This window comes from Oncorhynchus mykiss, chromosome 5 (assembly GCF_057628025.1).
Source record: "Oncorhynchus mykiss isolate SJ-2025 chromosome 5, ASM5762802v1, whole genome shotgun sequence".
In the NCBI taxonomy this organism is placed as follows: domain Eukaryota; kingdom Metazoa; phylum Chordata; class Actinopteri; order Salmoniformes; family Salmonidae; genus Oncorhynchus; species Oncorhynchus mykiss.
Window position 1 is genome coordinate 69,856,783 of NC_143026.1, and position 17,672 is coordinate 69,874,454.

At 42.1% G+C, this 17,672-nt stretch overlaps 1 protein-coding gene across 4 annotated transcripts in view; it reads right to left on the reverse strand.

Annotated features, from left to right (window-relative positions):
* The window catches only part of agbl4 (AGBL carboxypeptidase 4), a 408,538-nt gene that overhangs the window by 103,516 nt on the left and 287,350 nt on the right, over positions 1-17,672 (reverse strand). The window contains exons 1-3 of one of the 4 annotated variants that reach the window (XM_021604033.3): positions 15,818-17,576; positions 4,777-4,907; positions 3,295-3,691 (exon numbers count right to left, since the gene is read on the reverse strand). The exons of 1 other annotated variant lie outside the window; for it this stretch is intronic. In XM_021604033.3, the coding sequence (XP_021459708.3) occupies positions 3,295-3,691; positions 4,777-4,907; positions 15,818-15,995 (706 nt within the window). In that variant the 5' untranslated portion in view covers positions 15,996-17,576. Of the gene's footprint in view, positions 1-3,234; positions 3,692-4,776; positions 4,908-15,817; positions 17,577-17,672 lie in introns of those variants that run through there. 2 more of the 4 variants (XM_090235705.1, XM_090235706.1) reach the window with 2 other exon arrangements.

Here is a 17,672-nt window from a genome sequence, read left to right on the forward strand (position 1 = left end):
TCTTGTCCGTACGGGAGTTGCAGCGATGGGACTCGGGAGAGGCGAAGGTCGAGAGCTATGCGTTCTCTGTAACACGACCCTGCCAAACCGTACTGCTTCTTGACACACTGCCAAAATAGCGGAATAGCCGCTCGGATCAGAGACGAGGCAGAGCATTCAGCTTTGATGAATAACTGGGCCTGCTGGGAGCATAGCAACAGACAGCGCATCTCAGTATCAGAAGTAAAAATACAGCCAGACTGGTGTGCTGCTGTGTTATTCCAAACCTTATAAAACTGTTGAGAGTTGACCTACAACTGACCCAAAAGGAATGAAACATTCAAATTACAGGGCTTTTGCGCCGTTAAAATGTAATGTAATTTTCACTGCAGTTTACAGCCTAGAGTAGAATTGTGTACTCTCTCGAAAACAGTAATGCAATTATTCATTGCATTGTGGTGTTGTAGGAGTCTAGGTAGGATAACTGTAATGTCCCTAAAAGAGATAATTAGGGGAGCATTATGAGCTGCGTGTCTCATGTCTTCACTGTTCTTCCACCCGCAATGAGGCACCAGACCTCTCCGCTGCCTATCAGCTATACCGCCATGTTCTTGTGGAATAAAAAATAAATACAACATTGGTACAGCTTTGAATGATTTTGTTTTTGTGGTATGATCGCTAGTTAGCCTATTGCAGATCTGGACAAACGATCCACCTACCACTATTGTCACTATGAATGGTGGATAGAGGGAAGAATAGAGAGACTGGTAGATTATAATCGACCTGTGGTCTAGTAAGCATGCGGAAAAGCGTAGAACATAAGGGAAGTACCAAAACACCTTGATATAGGGGAGGCGCATGCTAGCAGATTAAATTTAGCTAGGATGGAATAAATTATATAGTCAAACCTGCAAAATGTAAACCAGGGGAGAAAAAACAACACACTACCCACCCCTATAACTGATAAAACTTTTTTTTTTTTACTTCCCAAAGCAAAAAAATAAATAAATTACACCCCCCCCTTAGCAAGGAATGTTAGCCTACATAGCTGGAAGCTACTGGTATCTTCCTGCATTGTAAAGTGTTATAGCCTGTAATGCACAGTTTTGCGAACTGTAAATATCATTTGCAATATTTCTACATGCCGTGTTGCATTATTCAAGTGTGTTAACTTCTGTGCAGCATGAGTGGGGAGCTAACATGATGCAGCCTAGACTTCCAGTGCAGTGGTTCCTCAGGACAGGCTACAGCTAGCAATGAGTAAGTGGAGCAGGCACGGTGCTGTCGTGCTGTAAGGGGACATAGGCTGCGCTGACAGACTTGATCCTCTCTCAATCAGTAGACGACGTGAAACACATTTCACAGAAGTACCAAAAGTAACAAAAAGTGTATGTTCTATTATCGAAAACGTACCAAAGTTTTGGTAGGCCTATACTAAGCAACATTAAACTAAGCTATAAAAAACTTTCACTGGCACGCTAGGGTCCAATTACAAATTGGTGTCACACTGCCAAGTCAAAAGGGTCGCAAATGCGAGTGTTCGACCGATTTTAACCTTGTCAGCTCGGGGATTCAATTTTGTAACCTCTCGGTTACTAGTCCAACCACAAACCACTATGGCTACCTGCCGCCACAAATAGCTGTAGTATCAAGCAAATACTACGATTTACAACATAAACACACTAAAGACTTTAATGATAACAACTAGAGGTCGACCGATTATGATTTTTCAACGCCGATACCGATTATTGGAGGACCAAAAAAGCCGATACCGATTAAATCGGCCGATTTTTAAAAAATGTATTTGTAATAATGACAATTACAACAATACTGAATTAACACTTATTTTAACTTAATATAATACATCAATAAAAATCAATTTAGCCTCAAATAAATAATGAAACATGTTCAACATGGTACTCCAAGTCTCAGAGCGAGTGACGTTTAAAATGCTATTAGCGCACACCCAGCTAACTAGCTAGCCATTTCACATCGGTTACACCAGCCATTAGGCTGATAGGCTTGAAGTCATATAAACAGAGCTGTGCTTGCGAAGAGCTGCTGGCAAAATCCACGAAAGTGCTGTTTGAATGAATGCTTACGAGCCTGCTGCTGCCTACCATCGCTCAGTCAGACTGCTCTATCAAATCATAGACTTAATTATAACATAAAAACACACAGAAATACGAGCCTTTGGTCATTAATATGGTCGAATCTGGAAACTAGAATTTCGAAAACAAAACGTTTATTATTTCAGTGAAATATGGAACTGTTCGGTATTTTATCTAACGGGCATCTAAATATTCTTGTTACATTGCACAACCTACAACGTCATAATTACGTAAAATTCTGGCAAATTAGTTCGCATTCAGCAAGGCTGCCCAAACTGTTGCATATACCCTGACTCTGCGTGCAATGAACGCAAGAGAAATGACAATTTCACCTGGTTAATATTGCCTGCTAACCTGGATTTCTTTTAGCTAAATATGCAGGTTTAAAAATATATACTTCTGTGTATTGATTTTAAGAAAGGCATTGGTGTTTATGGTTAGGTACAGTTGTCCAATGATTGTGCTTTTTTCGCAAATGCGCTTTTGTTAAATCATCCCCCAGCGTTGCATCGATTATATGCAACGCAGGACACGCTAGATAAATGAGTAATATCATCAACCATGTATAACTAGTGATTATGATTGATTGATTTTTATAAGATAAGTTTAATGCTAGCTAGCAACTTACCTTGGCTTCTACTGCATTCGCGTAACAGGCAGGCTCCTCGTGGAGTGCAATGAGAGGCAGGTGGTTAGAGCGTTGGACTAGTTAACTGTAAGGTTGCAAGATTGGGTCCCCCGAGCTGACAAGGTGAAAATCTGTCGTTCTGCACCTGAACAAGGCAGTTAACCGACCATTCCTAGGCCGTCATTGACAATAAGAATGTGTTCTTAACTGACTTGCCTAGTTAAATAAAAAAAAGGTATAAACACTTTTTTAAAGAAAAAAGGCTAAATCGGCGCCCAAAAATACCGATTTCCGATTGTTATGAAAACTTGAAATCGTCCCTAATTAAATCGGCCATTCCGATTAATTGGTCGACCTCTAATAACAACCAAATACTTCATAACTTATCAACTCTGCAGCTGATTGCTAAAAAGCATATAATGACAGTACCCAAACCTACAGATATTATTATAATTTTTTTAAATCGATGAACTCAATGTGGGTGACACTAGTCTAGTAAAACAGTTTTTTCTTAACCTGAACAGATGTGCAAGGCAGGCTGCAGTGAGAGGTGACTGGAGAGTGTGTGACTCTCACCGCTGCCGAGCCTCATGAGGAGTACGTCCTGCAGCCTCCTGTTGAAGTCACGCAGCTCCTTCACCTCTGTCAGCAGGCTGCCATACTCCTTCAGCTTCTTGGCCTGCTGGACCAGCTGCCTGCGGGTTCTCTCCAGCTCCTGCTGTAGCCTCCTCACCTCCTCCTCCTGCTGCCTGTAGCTGTGGACCAGCTCCTCATACAGAATCCGCGGTACCACCGCCTTCTCAGGTCCAGAGTCCCCCTCCTCCTCCTCTTCCAACTCAGCCAGCCTGTCCTCCTCCAGGTCATCATCTCCCTCTATGCAGGAACTCACAGCGTTCCTCTCCAGGCGGGCCACCACCGCTGCCAGGCTCTTCGAGGAGTTGGCTGTGGGACGCCCATGGTCCTGTGTCTGGGCCTGTAGAATCAAATAGGATTTAATGCAGGTTATCATTGTTTACAACACAAGGGTTATGTATGTGATAATAATGAAATTGAGCCTGCGTCATCATTTCATGTGACAAGAGTGATCTGGTGTGTCATAAATGTCATATTTTCAGTAACATTTTTGTAATAAATGTGACTATATATATTTATATACAGAACAAAAATAGAAATGCAACAATTTCTATGATTTTACTGTGTTACAGTTCATATAAGGAAATCAGTCAAATTAAATAAATTCAATAGCCCCTATGGATTTCACATGACTGGGCAAAGGATCAGCAATGGGTGGGCCTCTGGGGAGCTAGGCCCAGCCAATCAGAATTTTTCCCCCCAAAAATAACTTTATTACAGACAGAACTATTCCTCAGTTTCATCAGCTGTCCGGGTGGCAGGTCTCTGGAAATCCTGCAGGTAAAGAAGCCGGATGTGGAGGTACAAAGCATATATATATATATACATACATATATATATATAAATAAATAAAGCTTTGCAAGATATATATAAAGCTTTTACATTTTAAACCATTTTTATATATATATATATATATATATATATATATATATATATATATATATATATATATATATATATATATATAAAAAATGGTTTAAAATGTAAATGTTGAATAGATGTCCATATCATTTGATGTGCTATAATTACTGGGAAGAGTCATGAGGTTATTTGATGAGATACTCAGAGGACTTGCCTGTTAAAAGGGCAGCTGTCCAGAGTGCTGAATGTGTTAATCCAGCATATGGTTAAACAAAAAGCAGGGGGATTTTTGGGGAACGTCCAAACTCATAGTAACAGTTTGTTAAATTATAAAAAGACAAATTACCATAAGTATTCTTCATATTCCTGGAGAACAGCGTTATTAGTGAAGATTTTGAATCACACAAATCTAATTTTATTTGTCACATGCTTCATAAAGAGGTGTTGACTAACAGTCAAATACTTACTTACGCACCATCAAATTCACTGAGCACAAACCACAGAAATGCTCTAACAGTTTGAAAACCATGGCTAGTTTTGACTACCTTGCTTTGTTGCACCTACCTTTTTATGTCTCAATGGCAGTCGTTCCTCCCCAAAGTGGTTCTCAACTGAAATTCCCATATTCCTTGTCGACATTTTAGGAATTTTCATCTTCTTTTGCATTATATTGTGTTCAAACTCATCAATGTTATCTGCAAAATAGAGCTTAGTGTCAGCTGAAATCAAATATATAAACTCCTCAGAGAGAAGTAAAAGGTTACATTAGAGAAAAAAAGATTCTCAAAATCAGAGTGAATTTGTTGTGTTACGGCAAATATTATGGAGGGTGATCAGTGCCAGTTCGAGATTCTAAATTGGTATGTGAAAATTACAAATGTGTTTTTATTTTCAAAACAGTGTGCATGATTCATGCCACAATTCAATTGCAAAGTTAAAATTAAAATAGAAAAATGTTAATTGAAAATGGTAAATGGATATTCTTAATTTCAAATAAAAATGAAAAAGTGCACATTATCCCACTAAACCAGTCTATCACCAATGCAACCCATAAGGTATCATGCAAGGGTACTCATCATGCGAACAACTAACCAGGAAGAAGTGGCTCGGTGACTGTGCACGTGATGAGCAACTCAGCCTAGTGTTTGGTTAACTTTGCCTGAGCCCAGAAAAAGTACAATCTACAGTGCCTTGCGAATGTATTCGGCCCCCTTGAACTTTGCGACCTTTTGCCACATTTCAGGCTCCAAACATAAAGATATAAAACTGTATTTTTTTGTGAAGAATCAACAACAAGTGGGACACAATCATGAAGTGGAACATTTATTGGATATTTCAAACTTTTTTAACAAATCAAAAACTGAAAAATTGGGCGTGCAAAATTATTCAGCCCCTTTACTTTCAGTGCATCAAACTCTCTCCAGATGTTCAGTGAGGATCTCTGAATGATCCAATGTTGACCTAAATGACTAATGATGATATACAATCCACCTGTGTGTAATCAAGTCTCCGTATAAATGCACCTGCACTGTGATAGTCTCAGAGGTCCGTTAAAAGCGCAGAGAGCATCATGAAGAACAAGGAACACACCAGGCAGGTGGGAGATACTGTTGTGAAGAAGTTTAAAGCCGGATTTGGATACAAAAAGATTTCCCAAGCTTTAAACATCCCAAGGAGCACTGTGCAAGCGATAATATTGAAATGGAAGGAGTATCAGACCACTGCAAATCTACCAAGACCTGGCCGTCCCTCTAAACATTCAGCTCATACAAAGAGAAGACTGATCAGAGATGCAGCCAAGAGGCCCATGATCACTCTGGATGAACTGCAGAGATCTACAGCCGAGGTGGGAGACTCTGTCCATAGGACAACAATCAGTCAGTCGTATATTGCACAAATCTGGCCTTTATGGAAGAGTGGCAAGAAGAAAGCCATTTCTTAAAGATATCCATAAAAAGTGTTGTTTAAAGTTTGCCACAAGCCACCTGGGAGACACACCAAACATGTGGAAGAAGGTGCTCTGGTCAGATGAAACCAAAATTGAACTTTTTGGCAACAATGCAAAACGTTATGTTTGGCGTAAAAGCAACACAGCTCATCACCCTGAACACACCATCCCCACTGTCAAACATGGTGGTGGCAGCATCATGGTTTGGGCCTGCTTTTCTTCAGCAGGGACAGGGAAGATGGTTAAAATTGATGGGAAGATGGATGGAGCCAAATACAGGACCATTCTGGAAGAAAACCTGATGGAGTCTGCAAAAGACCTGAGACTGGGACGGAGATTTGTCTTCCAACAAGACAATGATCCAAAACATAAAGCAAAATCTACAATGGAATGGTTCAAAAATAAACATATCCAGGTGTTAGAATGGCCAAGTCAAAGTCCAGACCTGAATCCAATCGAGAATCTGTGGAAAGAACTGAAAACTGCTGTTCACAAATGCTCTCCATCCAACCTCACTGAGCTCGAGCTGTTTTGCAAGGAGGAATGGGAAAAAATGTCAGTCTCTCGATGTGCAAAACTGATAGAGACATACCCCAAGCGACTTACAGCTGTAATCGCAGCAAAAGGTGGCGCTACAAAGTATTAACTTAAGGGGGCTGAATAATTTTGCACGCCCAATTTTTCAGTTTTTGATTTGTTAAAAAAGTTTGAAATATCCAATAAATGTCGTTCCACTTCATGATTGTGTCCCACTTGTTGTTGATTCTTCACAAAAAAAATACAGTTTTATATCTTTATGTTTGAAGCCTGAAATGTGGCAAAGGGTCGCAAAGTTCAAGGGGGCCGAATACTTTCGCAAGGCACTGTATACCTAGGTATTTGTAGTTGTCCACATATTCTAAGTCAGAACCATCCAGAGTAGTGATGCTAGTCACGCGGGCAGGTGCGGGCAGCAAATCGGTTGAAGAGCATGCATTTAGTTTTATTAGCATTACAGTAAACAAGCAGTTGGAGGCCACAGAAGAAGTGTTGTATAGCATTGAAGCTAGTTTGGAGGTTTGTTAACACGGTGTCCAAAGAAGGGCCAGATGTATACAGAATGGTGTCGTCTGCATAGAGGTGGATGAGAGAATCACCAGTAGCAAGAGGGACATCATTGATATATACAGAGAAAAGAGTCGGCCCGAGATTTAAACCCTGTGGCACCCCCAGGCCCTCCGTTTTGACACACTGAACTCTATCAGAGAAGTAGTTGGTGAACCAGGCAAGGCAGTAATTTGAGATACCAAGGCTGTTGAGGCTACCGATAAGAATGCGGTGATTGACAGAGTTGAAAGCCTTGGCCAGGTCCATGAAGACAGCTGCACAGTACCGTCTTTTATCGATTGGCGATTACAATATCGTTTAGGACGATGAGCGTGGCTTAGGTGCACCCATGACCAGATCGGAAACCAGATTGCATAGTGGAGAAGGTACGGTGGGATTCGAACTGGTCGGTGATCTGTTTGGTAACTTGGCTTTTGAAGACTTTAGAAAGGCAGGGTAGGTGGATATAGGTCTGTAGCAGTTTGGGTCTAGAGTGTCTCCCCCTGTGAAGATGGGTATGACCGCAGCAGCTTTCCAATCTTTGGGGATCTCAGTCGATATGAAAGAGGTTGAACAGGCTAGTAATAGGGGTTGCAACAATTTCGGTTGATAATTTTAGAGAGGGTCTAGATTGTCTAGCCCAGCTGATTTGTAGGGATCCAGATTTTGCAGCTCTTTCAGAATATCAGCTGTCTGGATTTGGGTGAAGGAGAGGCGGTGGGAAGCCAGGTGGAAAGCATGGCCAGCTGGAGAAAAACGCTTATTGAAATGATCGATTATCGCAGATTTATCGGTGGTGACAGTGTTTCCTAGCCTCAGTGCAGTGGGCAGCTGGGAGGAGTTGCTCTTATTCTCCATGGACTTCACAGTGTCCCAAAACTCTTTGGAATTAGTGCTACAGGATGCAAATATCTGTTTGAAAAAGCTAGCTTTAGCTTTCCTAACTGATTGTGTATACTGGTTCCTTACTTCCCTGAAAAGTTGCATATCGCGAGTGCTATTTGATGCTAATGCAGTACGCCACAGGATGTTTTTGTGCTGGTCAAGGGCAGTCAAGTCTGGAGTGAACCAAGAGCTATATCTATTCTTAGTTCTACATTTTTTGAATGTGGCATGCTTATTTAGGATGGTGAGGAAACACTTTTAAAGAGCAACCAGGCATCTCTACTGACAGGAAGAGGTCAATATCCTTCCAGGATACCCGGGCCAGGTAGATTAGAAAGGCTGGCTCGCTGAAGTGTTTAAAAGGAGCATTTGACAGTGATGAGGGGTGGTCGTTTGACCGCGGACCCATTACGGACACAGGCAATGAGGCAGTGATCGCTGAGATCCTGGTTGAAGACAGCAAGTTGGTCAGGATGATATGAGGGTGCCCATGGTTACGGATTCAGGGTTGTACCTGGTAGGTTCCTTGATAATTTGTGAGAGACTGAGGGTATCTAGCTTAGATTGTAGGACGACAGGGGTGTTAAGCATATCCCAGTTTAGGTCACCTAACTGTACGAACTCTGAAGATAGATGGGGGTGAAAATCAATTCACATGTCGTGTCCAGGGCACAGCTGGGGGCTGAGAAGGGTGTATAACAAGCAGCAACGGTGAGAGACTTATTTCTGGAAAGGTGGATTTTTAAAAGTAGAAGCTTGAATTGTTTGGGCACTGGATAGCATGACAGAACTCTGCAGGCTCTCTCTGCAGTAGATTGCAACTCCGCCCCCTTTGGCAGGTCTATCTTGTCGGGAAATGTTGTAGTTGGGGATGGAAATTTTGGTGGCTTTCCTAAGCCAGGAATCAGATACGGCTAGGACATCAGGGTTGGCGGAGTGTGTTAAAGCAGTGAATAAAATAAACATAGGGAGGAGGCTTCTGATGTTAACATGCGTGAAACCAAGGCTTTTATGGTTACACAAGTCAACATAATGAGAGCGCCTTGGGAATGGGTGTAGTGCTGGGGGCTACAGGGCTCACTACATCACCAGAGGAACAGAGGAGGAGTAGGATAAGGGTACGGCTGAAGGCCATAAGAGTGGGTCGTCTAGTGCGTTGGGAACAGAGAATAAAAGGAGCAGATTTCTGGGTGTAGTAGAATAGATTCAGGGCATAATGTACAGACATGGGTATGGTAGGATTTATTTTACCAGCTAAGTTGACTGAGAACACATTCTCATTTACAGCAATGACCTGCGGAATAGTTACAGGGGAGGGGAGGGTGATGAATGAGCCAATTGTAAGCTGAGGATGATTAGGTGACCATGACGGTATGAGGGACAGCTTGGGAAATTAGCCAGAACACCGGGGTTAAAACCTCTACTTTTACGATCAGTGCCATGGGATCTTTAATGACCTCAGAGAGTCAGGACACCCGTTGTGAGTGAGTCCAGTGGAGGTAAACCTAGGCATTGAGTGGCGATGAGAGCGGTTGCGTCTCTGGAGGCACCAGTTGAGCCAGGTCAAGTCTCCGCATGGGTGGAGGGTGCGACAGAAGAGCTATCTAAGGCATTTAGGGTAGGGCTGGGGCTCTACAATGAAATAAAACAATAACTACCCTAAATCAGCAGTAGACAAGGAATATTGACATTAGGGAGAGGCATGTGTACCCAAGTGATCATAGGGTCCAATGAGCAGCAATAGGTGAGTCAGGGAGCCGTTCAGTAGTCGCTACTACGCTAGGCGAGCTGGAGACACGGTGATTCAGAAAGCTAGCGGGCCGTGGCAAGCAGATGGGTCTTCGGCGACATTGCAATGGAAAAGCATGTTGAAACCACCTCGGACGATTACGTCAGCAGACCAGTCGTGATTTATCGGCGGGGATCCGTGTCGGCAATAAAGAGTCTAGGCCAATTGGCAAAAGAGGTATTGTAGACCTTTTCGGCTAGCCGGGAGATGGGCCTAGCTTGAGGCTAGCTCAAGGCTAACTGGTGCTTGCTTCGGGACATAGGCATTAGCCAGGATTAGCCACTCGGATTGCATCTAGCTAGCTGCGATGATCCGGTATAAATGGTCCAGAGCTTGCGGTAGGAATCCAGAGATGTGGTAGAGAAAAAGCAGTCTGTCCTCCACTCGTTACCTGTATTAATGGAACCTGTTTGAACTTGTTATCAGTATAAAAGACACCTGTCCACAACCTCAGTCACACTCCAAACTCCACTATGGCCAAGACCAAAGAGCTGTCAAAGGACACCAGAAACAAAATTGTAGACCTGCACCAGGCTGGGAAGACTGAATCTGCAATAGGTAAGCAGCTTGGTTTGAAGAAATCAACTGTGGGAGCAATTTTTAGGAAATGGAAGACATACAAGACCACTGATAATCTCCCTCGATCTGGGGCTCCACGCAAGATCTCACCCCATGGGGTCAAAATGATCACAAGAACGGTGAGCAAAAATCCCAGAACCACACGGGGGGACCTAGTGAATGACCTGCAGAGAGCTGGGACCAAAGTAACAAAGCATACCATCAGTAACACACTACGCCGCCAGGGACTCAAATCCTGCAGTGCCAGACGTGTCGCCCTGCTTAAGCCAGTACATGTCCAGGCCCGTCTGAAGTATGCTAGAGAGCATTTGGATGATCCAGAAGAAGATTGGGAGAATGTCATATGGTCAGATGAAACCAAAATATAACTTTTTGGTAAAAACTCAACTCGTTGTGTTTGGAGGACAAAGAATGCTGAGTTGCATCCAAAGAACACCATACCTACTGTGAAGCATGGGGGTGGAAACATCATGCTTTGGGGCTGTTTTTCTGCAAAGGGACCAGGACGACTGATCTGTGTAAAGGAAAGAATGAATGGGGCCATGTATTGTGAGATTTTGAGTGAAAACCTCCTTCCATCAGCAAGGGCATTGAAGATGAAACGTGGCTGGGTCTTTCAGCATGACAATGATCCCAAACACACCGCCAGGGCAACGAAGGAGTGGCTTCATAAAAAGCATTTCAAGGTCCTGGAGTGGCCTAGCCAGTCTCCAGATCTCAACCCCATAGAAAATCTTTGGAGGCGAAATCTTTCAGCGAGACAACTCAATAGGCTAACTGGGGAGGTGATTTCACACAGTCACAGTCCCGCGACAACAGGTACAACGCTAATATTTGCGTAAACTCTTCACAGTTGTGTTCTGTGGGTGTCACAGAGTAGACTGATACCCTATTTTATTGCTTCATATTCCAACCTTGTTTATCATCATCTACTTTAAATACGGCATGATTCCACCAACTGTAACCTTCTGCATCACTTTCAAAGAGGTACTTTAATTTTGAAGGCAAACCACAAATTCCACTATTATGCCTAATCCTTATTTTGGCTAGCTTCACAACACATAACCCGGTCCGGTCGCGCTTCACTAGCCAGATGAAGCTACAGTGCCTTGCGAAAGTATTCGGCCCCCTTGAACTTTGCGACCTTTTGCCACATTTCAGGCTTCAAACATAAAGATATAAAACTGTATTTTTTTGTGAAGAATCAACAACAAGTGGGACACAATCATGAAGTGGAATGACATTTATTGGCTATTTCAAACTTTTTTAACAAATCAAAAACTGAAAAATTAGGCGTGCAAAATTATTCAGCCCCTTTACTTTCAGTGCAGCAAACTCTCTCCAGAAGTTCAGTGAGGATCTCTGAATGATCCAATGTTGACCTAAATGACTAATGATGATAAATACAATCCACCTGTGTGTAATCAAGTCTCCGTATAAATGCACCTGCACTGTGATAGTCTCAGAGCTCCGTTAAAAGCGCAGAGAGCATCATGAAGAACAAGGAACACACCAGGCAGGTCCGAGATACTGTTGTGAAGAAGTTTAAAGCCGGATTTGGATACAAAAAGATTTCCCAAGCTTTAAACATCCCAAGGAGCACTGTGCAAGCGATAATATTGAAATGGAAGGAGTATCAGACCACTGCAAATCTACCAAGACCTGGCCGTCCCTCTAAACATTCAGCTCATACAAAGAGAAGACTGATCAGAGATGCAGCCAAGAGGCCCATGATCACTCTGGATGAACTGCAGAGATCTACAGCTGAGGTGGGAGACTCTGTCCATAGGACAACAATCAGTCGTATATTGCACAAATCTGGCCTTTATGGAAGAGTGGCAAGAAGAAAGCCATTTCTTAAAGATATCCATAAAAAGTGTCGGTTAAAGTTTGCCACAAGCCACCTGGGAGACACACCAAACATGTGGAAGAAGGTGCTCTGGTCAGATGAAACCAAAATGGAACTTTTTGGCAACAATGCAAAACGTTATGTTTGGCGTAAAAGCAACACAGCTGAACACACCATCCCCACTGTCAAACATGGTGATGGCAGCATCATGGTTTGGGCCTGCTTTTCTTCAGCAGGGACAGGGAAGATGGTTAAAATTGATGGGAAGATGGATGGAGCCAAATACAGGACCATTCTGGAAGAAAACCTGATGGAGTCTGCAAAAGACCTGAGACTGGGACGGAGATTTGTCTTCCAACAAGACAATGATCCAAAACATAAAGCAAAATCTACAATGGAATGGTTCAAAAATAAACATATCCAGGTGTTAGAATGGCCAAGTCAAAGTCCAGACCTGAATCCAATCGAGAATCTGTGGAAAGAACTGAAAACTGCTGTTCACAAATGCTCTCCATCCAACCTCACTGAGCTCGAGCTGTTTTGCAAGGAGGAATGGGAAAAAAATTCAGTCTCTCAATGTGCAAAACTGATAGAGACATACCCCAAGCGACTTACAGCTGTAATCGCAGCAAAAGGTGGCGCTACAAAGTATTAACTTAAGGGGGCTGAATAATTTTGCACGCCCAATTTTTCAGTTTTTGATTTGTTAAAAAAGTTTGAAATATCCAATAAATGTCGTTCCAGTTCATGATTGTGTCCCACTTGTTGTTGATTCTTCACAAAAAAATACAGTTTTATATCTTTATGTTTGAAGCCTGAAATGTGGCAAAAGGTCGCAAAGTTCAAGGGGGCCGAATACTTTCGCAAGGCACTGTAGCTGGCTGCTTATAACGTTAGCTTTGTGAAACATGGTTAAGACGCTGGCTAGCTATTTATTTTCATGAACTGAAGTTCAATTTCAATAGGCGAACAAGAAGTGGCAACCTAGCTAATACTTACAAGGATTCCTAAATCATTGCTAGGAATATTGAAAATGACTGCAGTTTCTACTGGTCATTGTTTTCAGACTGGTTGTATTGGTGCTAGCTAGCTACCCCAGAAGTTGCGGTCAAATAATGCTTATTACCAATGCGCTATTGTAAACATTGTTTGTGGCCGATGTTTGCAGACTTTTTGTACAGCTTTTTAGGGGCTTCCTCTGACACCGCCTGGTATAGAGGTCCTGGATGGCTGGAAGCTTGGCCTCGGTGATGTACTGGGCTGTTCGCACTACCCTCTGTAGTGCCTTGCGGTCAGAGGCCGAGCAGTTGCCATACCAGGCAGTGATGCAACCAATGCTCTCGATGGTGCAGCTGAATAACCTTTTGAGGATCTGAGGACCCATGCCAAATCTTTTCAGTCTAGTGAGAGGGAATAGGTTTTGTCGTGCCCTCTTTACGACTGCCTTGGTGTGCTTGGACCATGTTAGTTTGTTGGTGATGTGGACACCAAGGAACTTGAAGCGCTCAACCTGCACCACTGCAGCCCCATTGATGAGAATGGGGGCGTGCTCGGCCCTCTTTTCTGTAGTTCACAATCATCTCCTTTGTCTTGATCACGTTGAGGGAGAGGTTGTTGTCCTGGCACCACACGGCCACGTCTCTGACCTCCGTATAGGCTGTCTGGTCGTTGTCGGCTTGGTTTGCATGTGCAAATTCAGAACACACAACATTCTATAATAGAACTGTGTATTTTGACATGTCAAATTAAAAGCTTATTTAACACGCCAAATAGTGTTATTTGACGTGTGCCTTTTTAGACATGCAAAGACCCAACAGGTGTCCATAGTATGTTGTGAAGCTAATAGCAGTGACGCTATTACTGTGTAACTCCGGTAGGGTAACATCTGAAAAATAGCGCACTTGGTAGTGTGTACCGGTGTTCGACCAGTCGTGAAACCCAACATCACCCACGACAGAGAAAGGTTGATTGTCAACGAAAATTAATTCCATTATCTTGGCTTTAATGGATTTCGCCTTTGAGTTGCCTCACTGAAATGTTCTTACTCTTTCAAATGACTGCTCAACTTGTTGACTGCTCGTTCCACACAGCAGACATTGTGGGCTAGGTTAGGAATGCTGTGTTGCGCAAAATTGTACATGGCGTCATTACGTCATGTGCCTACCTACGTTATATATGTATGCAAGTCAGCTTTGACATCGGTTTACTATCGTAACAATTTACATATGGATTTCCTTAAGATAAGCATGTTCAACATTTTGGCTGCTATCTCGCTCCATACCTAGCTATCCAGTGTGAACCTAGAGAGGCATACGGTTAGCTCAGCCAGGTCGTTCAAGATTGACATAGAAATTGGATGTCTATCCATGACCTGAGGACGTTGAGAAATGTCTTAAAAAGTGAGCCAGGTTGCATGTTCGATCACAGTCGTGGACAGTTTTTTTTTTTACACTGGTTTTTATTTTCTGTTTAAACCCTATCCCAAACCTTAACCATTCGGAATGAGTGCCTAAACCTAACTTCTACATTTTAAGTCTGGATAAATGGAAAGCTAGAGCAACAATAACACTTCGAAATTTGAAGTTTCAAGCAATTTTTTTGTACGTTTATAGAATGTGCATATACGTCTAATTCTGTTGTGCGAGAAATCTTGTTGGGTTAGCGAGCAACACTATGACAATCTCATACAACAACAACCCAAACCAATGCACACTCAATTGACATTAGCCAGGGACCTGAGATCATTCGATATTTAAACCCAGGGACTGTTCAGACACGAGGATTATTAATAATCGTGCTAAATACCATAGTTATGGATGGTGCAAAGCTTAGCTAGCTACTTGTGGCTACTCTGTTACACGATGCAAGTGTGAACGCATGAACAAAACGTTCCACTCAAATATGTGTAGGGGGAAATGTTTTTGCTATAATCGGTGACGTGCTGGATACATATTGATAGCTAGCTAACTTGCATGCAGCTGGCTTGACGTTGTCCGAGCTAGCTACCAAAGGTCGACTGACAGTGACAGTCATCACATCACGTAGTTAGCTAACTATCGAAGTGTTGTGTATTGCTAGCTAACGTATCCAATGTTAGTAAGCAAGCTGGATGTGTGAGTGGCTGGGTCAGCTAACATTAGCAAAAACGCTAACGTTGATGTGACTTAACTAGCTATACATTAGCTAGTTTAGATAGCTAGCCACGTTAGCTGAAAACAATGTCAGCAATAACTATGTAGCTTTCATATGTACATATGTGATGAGAGCAAATATATATGTAAACTTGCAAACTAGGTAACGTTAGCAATAGCATCATTGCGAGAACAATGTTAGCCTAATAGCTAGCTAGCTAAGTTAGTGTTTTTGACAGAAGACCGTGGTATCTTCTTCTCTGATATGTCTCACTTCAAACATTTTAACTATTTCAATGCATAAACAGTAAAACAAAGAGAACATGAAGCGAACTTACCTGCAAGGGCAAGAATCTGTGCTTTGCCCGGCTGGCCTGCACCATTCTCTTCTGTTCTGAGAACCATATACACCTGATTATCAAAATCTGTTTTGTGCAGAGGTCTAAAATCTTTCACATTTGAAGCAGGTAAAGCGTAGCACATATCGTCTTCCAAGAACCTCACAAAAGCATACATTATTTTTCTTTGGTCCTTTACTTTGGATTGGTTGACAGTTTTCCCTCTAAGTATAAGTATTTAAACAAATATAAAGTGGAATTGGAGAGGGTTTCTATTCTGCCCTCTGCTACTCTGGCCTGGTCTACATCACTTCAGGATATTTGCCGCGCGCTCCATCACAAGACATTGCTAATGGAGAGAAGAAGAATAGTTTCTTCATCAAAATTAAATGTAAAATAAATTCATTAAATATATATTTACTGGCAGAGTACACATATCAACACAGGGCACACATAATATCCTACAGTAAAGGCATGGACAGGGATTCAGTCAAACCCGCATCTCAACCCTGACAGCAGAAAAATTACAGTCTTTGCGCCATAAAGTGATTTAAATTTTTTTTTTAATGCTTTTCAATTTTTTTTGTAGGGGGCGGGGACACAAAACGTGATTGCTTTAAAGTCCTCCCCTTACTGTAACTCAAAAGGATATGCAGGATATTACCTTGTTTGTGATTGTGACTGTCTGTGATAAATCACACATTTGTCATCACAGAAATTTAATCTAAAGGAATCTTTATTTTGGTGTTTGTACATATGGAAATCATAGTTTGAAATACAATAAAAGTCAACTTTCTAAACTACTGGGGATATTCAAGAAAAATGGTTTTCAGCTTTTTTCCTGCTGTTTCTTTCCAGATACTTCCAGTTAAAGACATGGCATTTCCACAAACCAATCATTATTGTAATCAATACATTCACCTATTACTTTCATTCTGCCTCTGTAGGTCCCATTGAGTCCTCAACCCCCTGGAATGAAACCAAGAGAAGAGAAGAAGGGCCACAGAGATGATTATCTGGTCTGATCTCTGATTCTATTTGTCTGTGGGCGTACAAGTGTGTCTCAGTCAATGTGTTGCCTGGTGTACCTTTTCTTCACACTAGATGACAAAAGCCATCTGACAGAAAGGAAACTCTTTGTCATAGTAAAATAGTCCGGCTGTTTCACAATGGAATGGATTTATTCACTTGTACTTTAATAGAGAGTAGCATAGTCGATAAATGGCACTAACAATTTCGTTCTGCTTCGCCTGTCGTAATTGAAAAGTAACTGATGCAGAACTTGGATGCCTTTTCTACTCTGTTATTTAATTTCATTTTTTGATTCAGATCAGACATCAAGGCTCGGGGCATAGGTTGCTGTAATTTCACTTATGAGTTTCCTCTTACTGAGGGTTCTGAGAGTTGTTGTCCAGTGGAGATGTTTTCTGACGGAGAATGAGGACAGGTAACCAGTTGGCTATTTCAATTGTTGTACTAGAGTTTGATCTCCTATTTCAATGTGGTAGCTAGCTACTACCGCTGTAACCCCAGGGGGATCTCTCTGGGCAGCTAAAATATTTTCTGTAGTGTACATGTGAGTGGGAAACAGTACCAAAATAAAGTGCTAAGTAATACACTGATATACACTGAGTGTACAAAACATGACATAGACTGATCAGAAGAATCCCGGTGAATGCTATGATCCCTTATTGATGCCACCAGTAAAATCCACTTCAATCAGTGAAGGGGAGGAGACAAGTTAAAGAAGGATTTTTAAGCCTTGAGATAATTGAGACATGGCTTGTGTATGTGTGGCATTCAAATGGTGAATGGGCAAGACAACATATTTAAGTGCCTTTAAACGGTATATGGT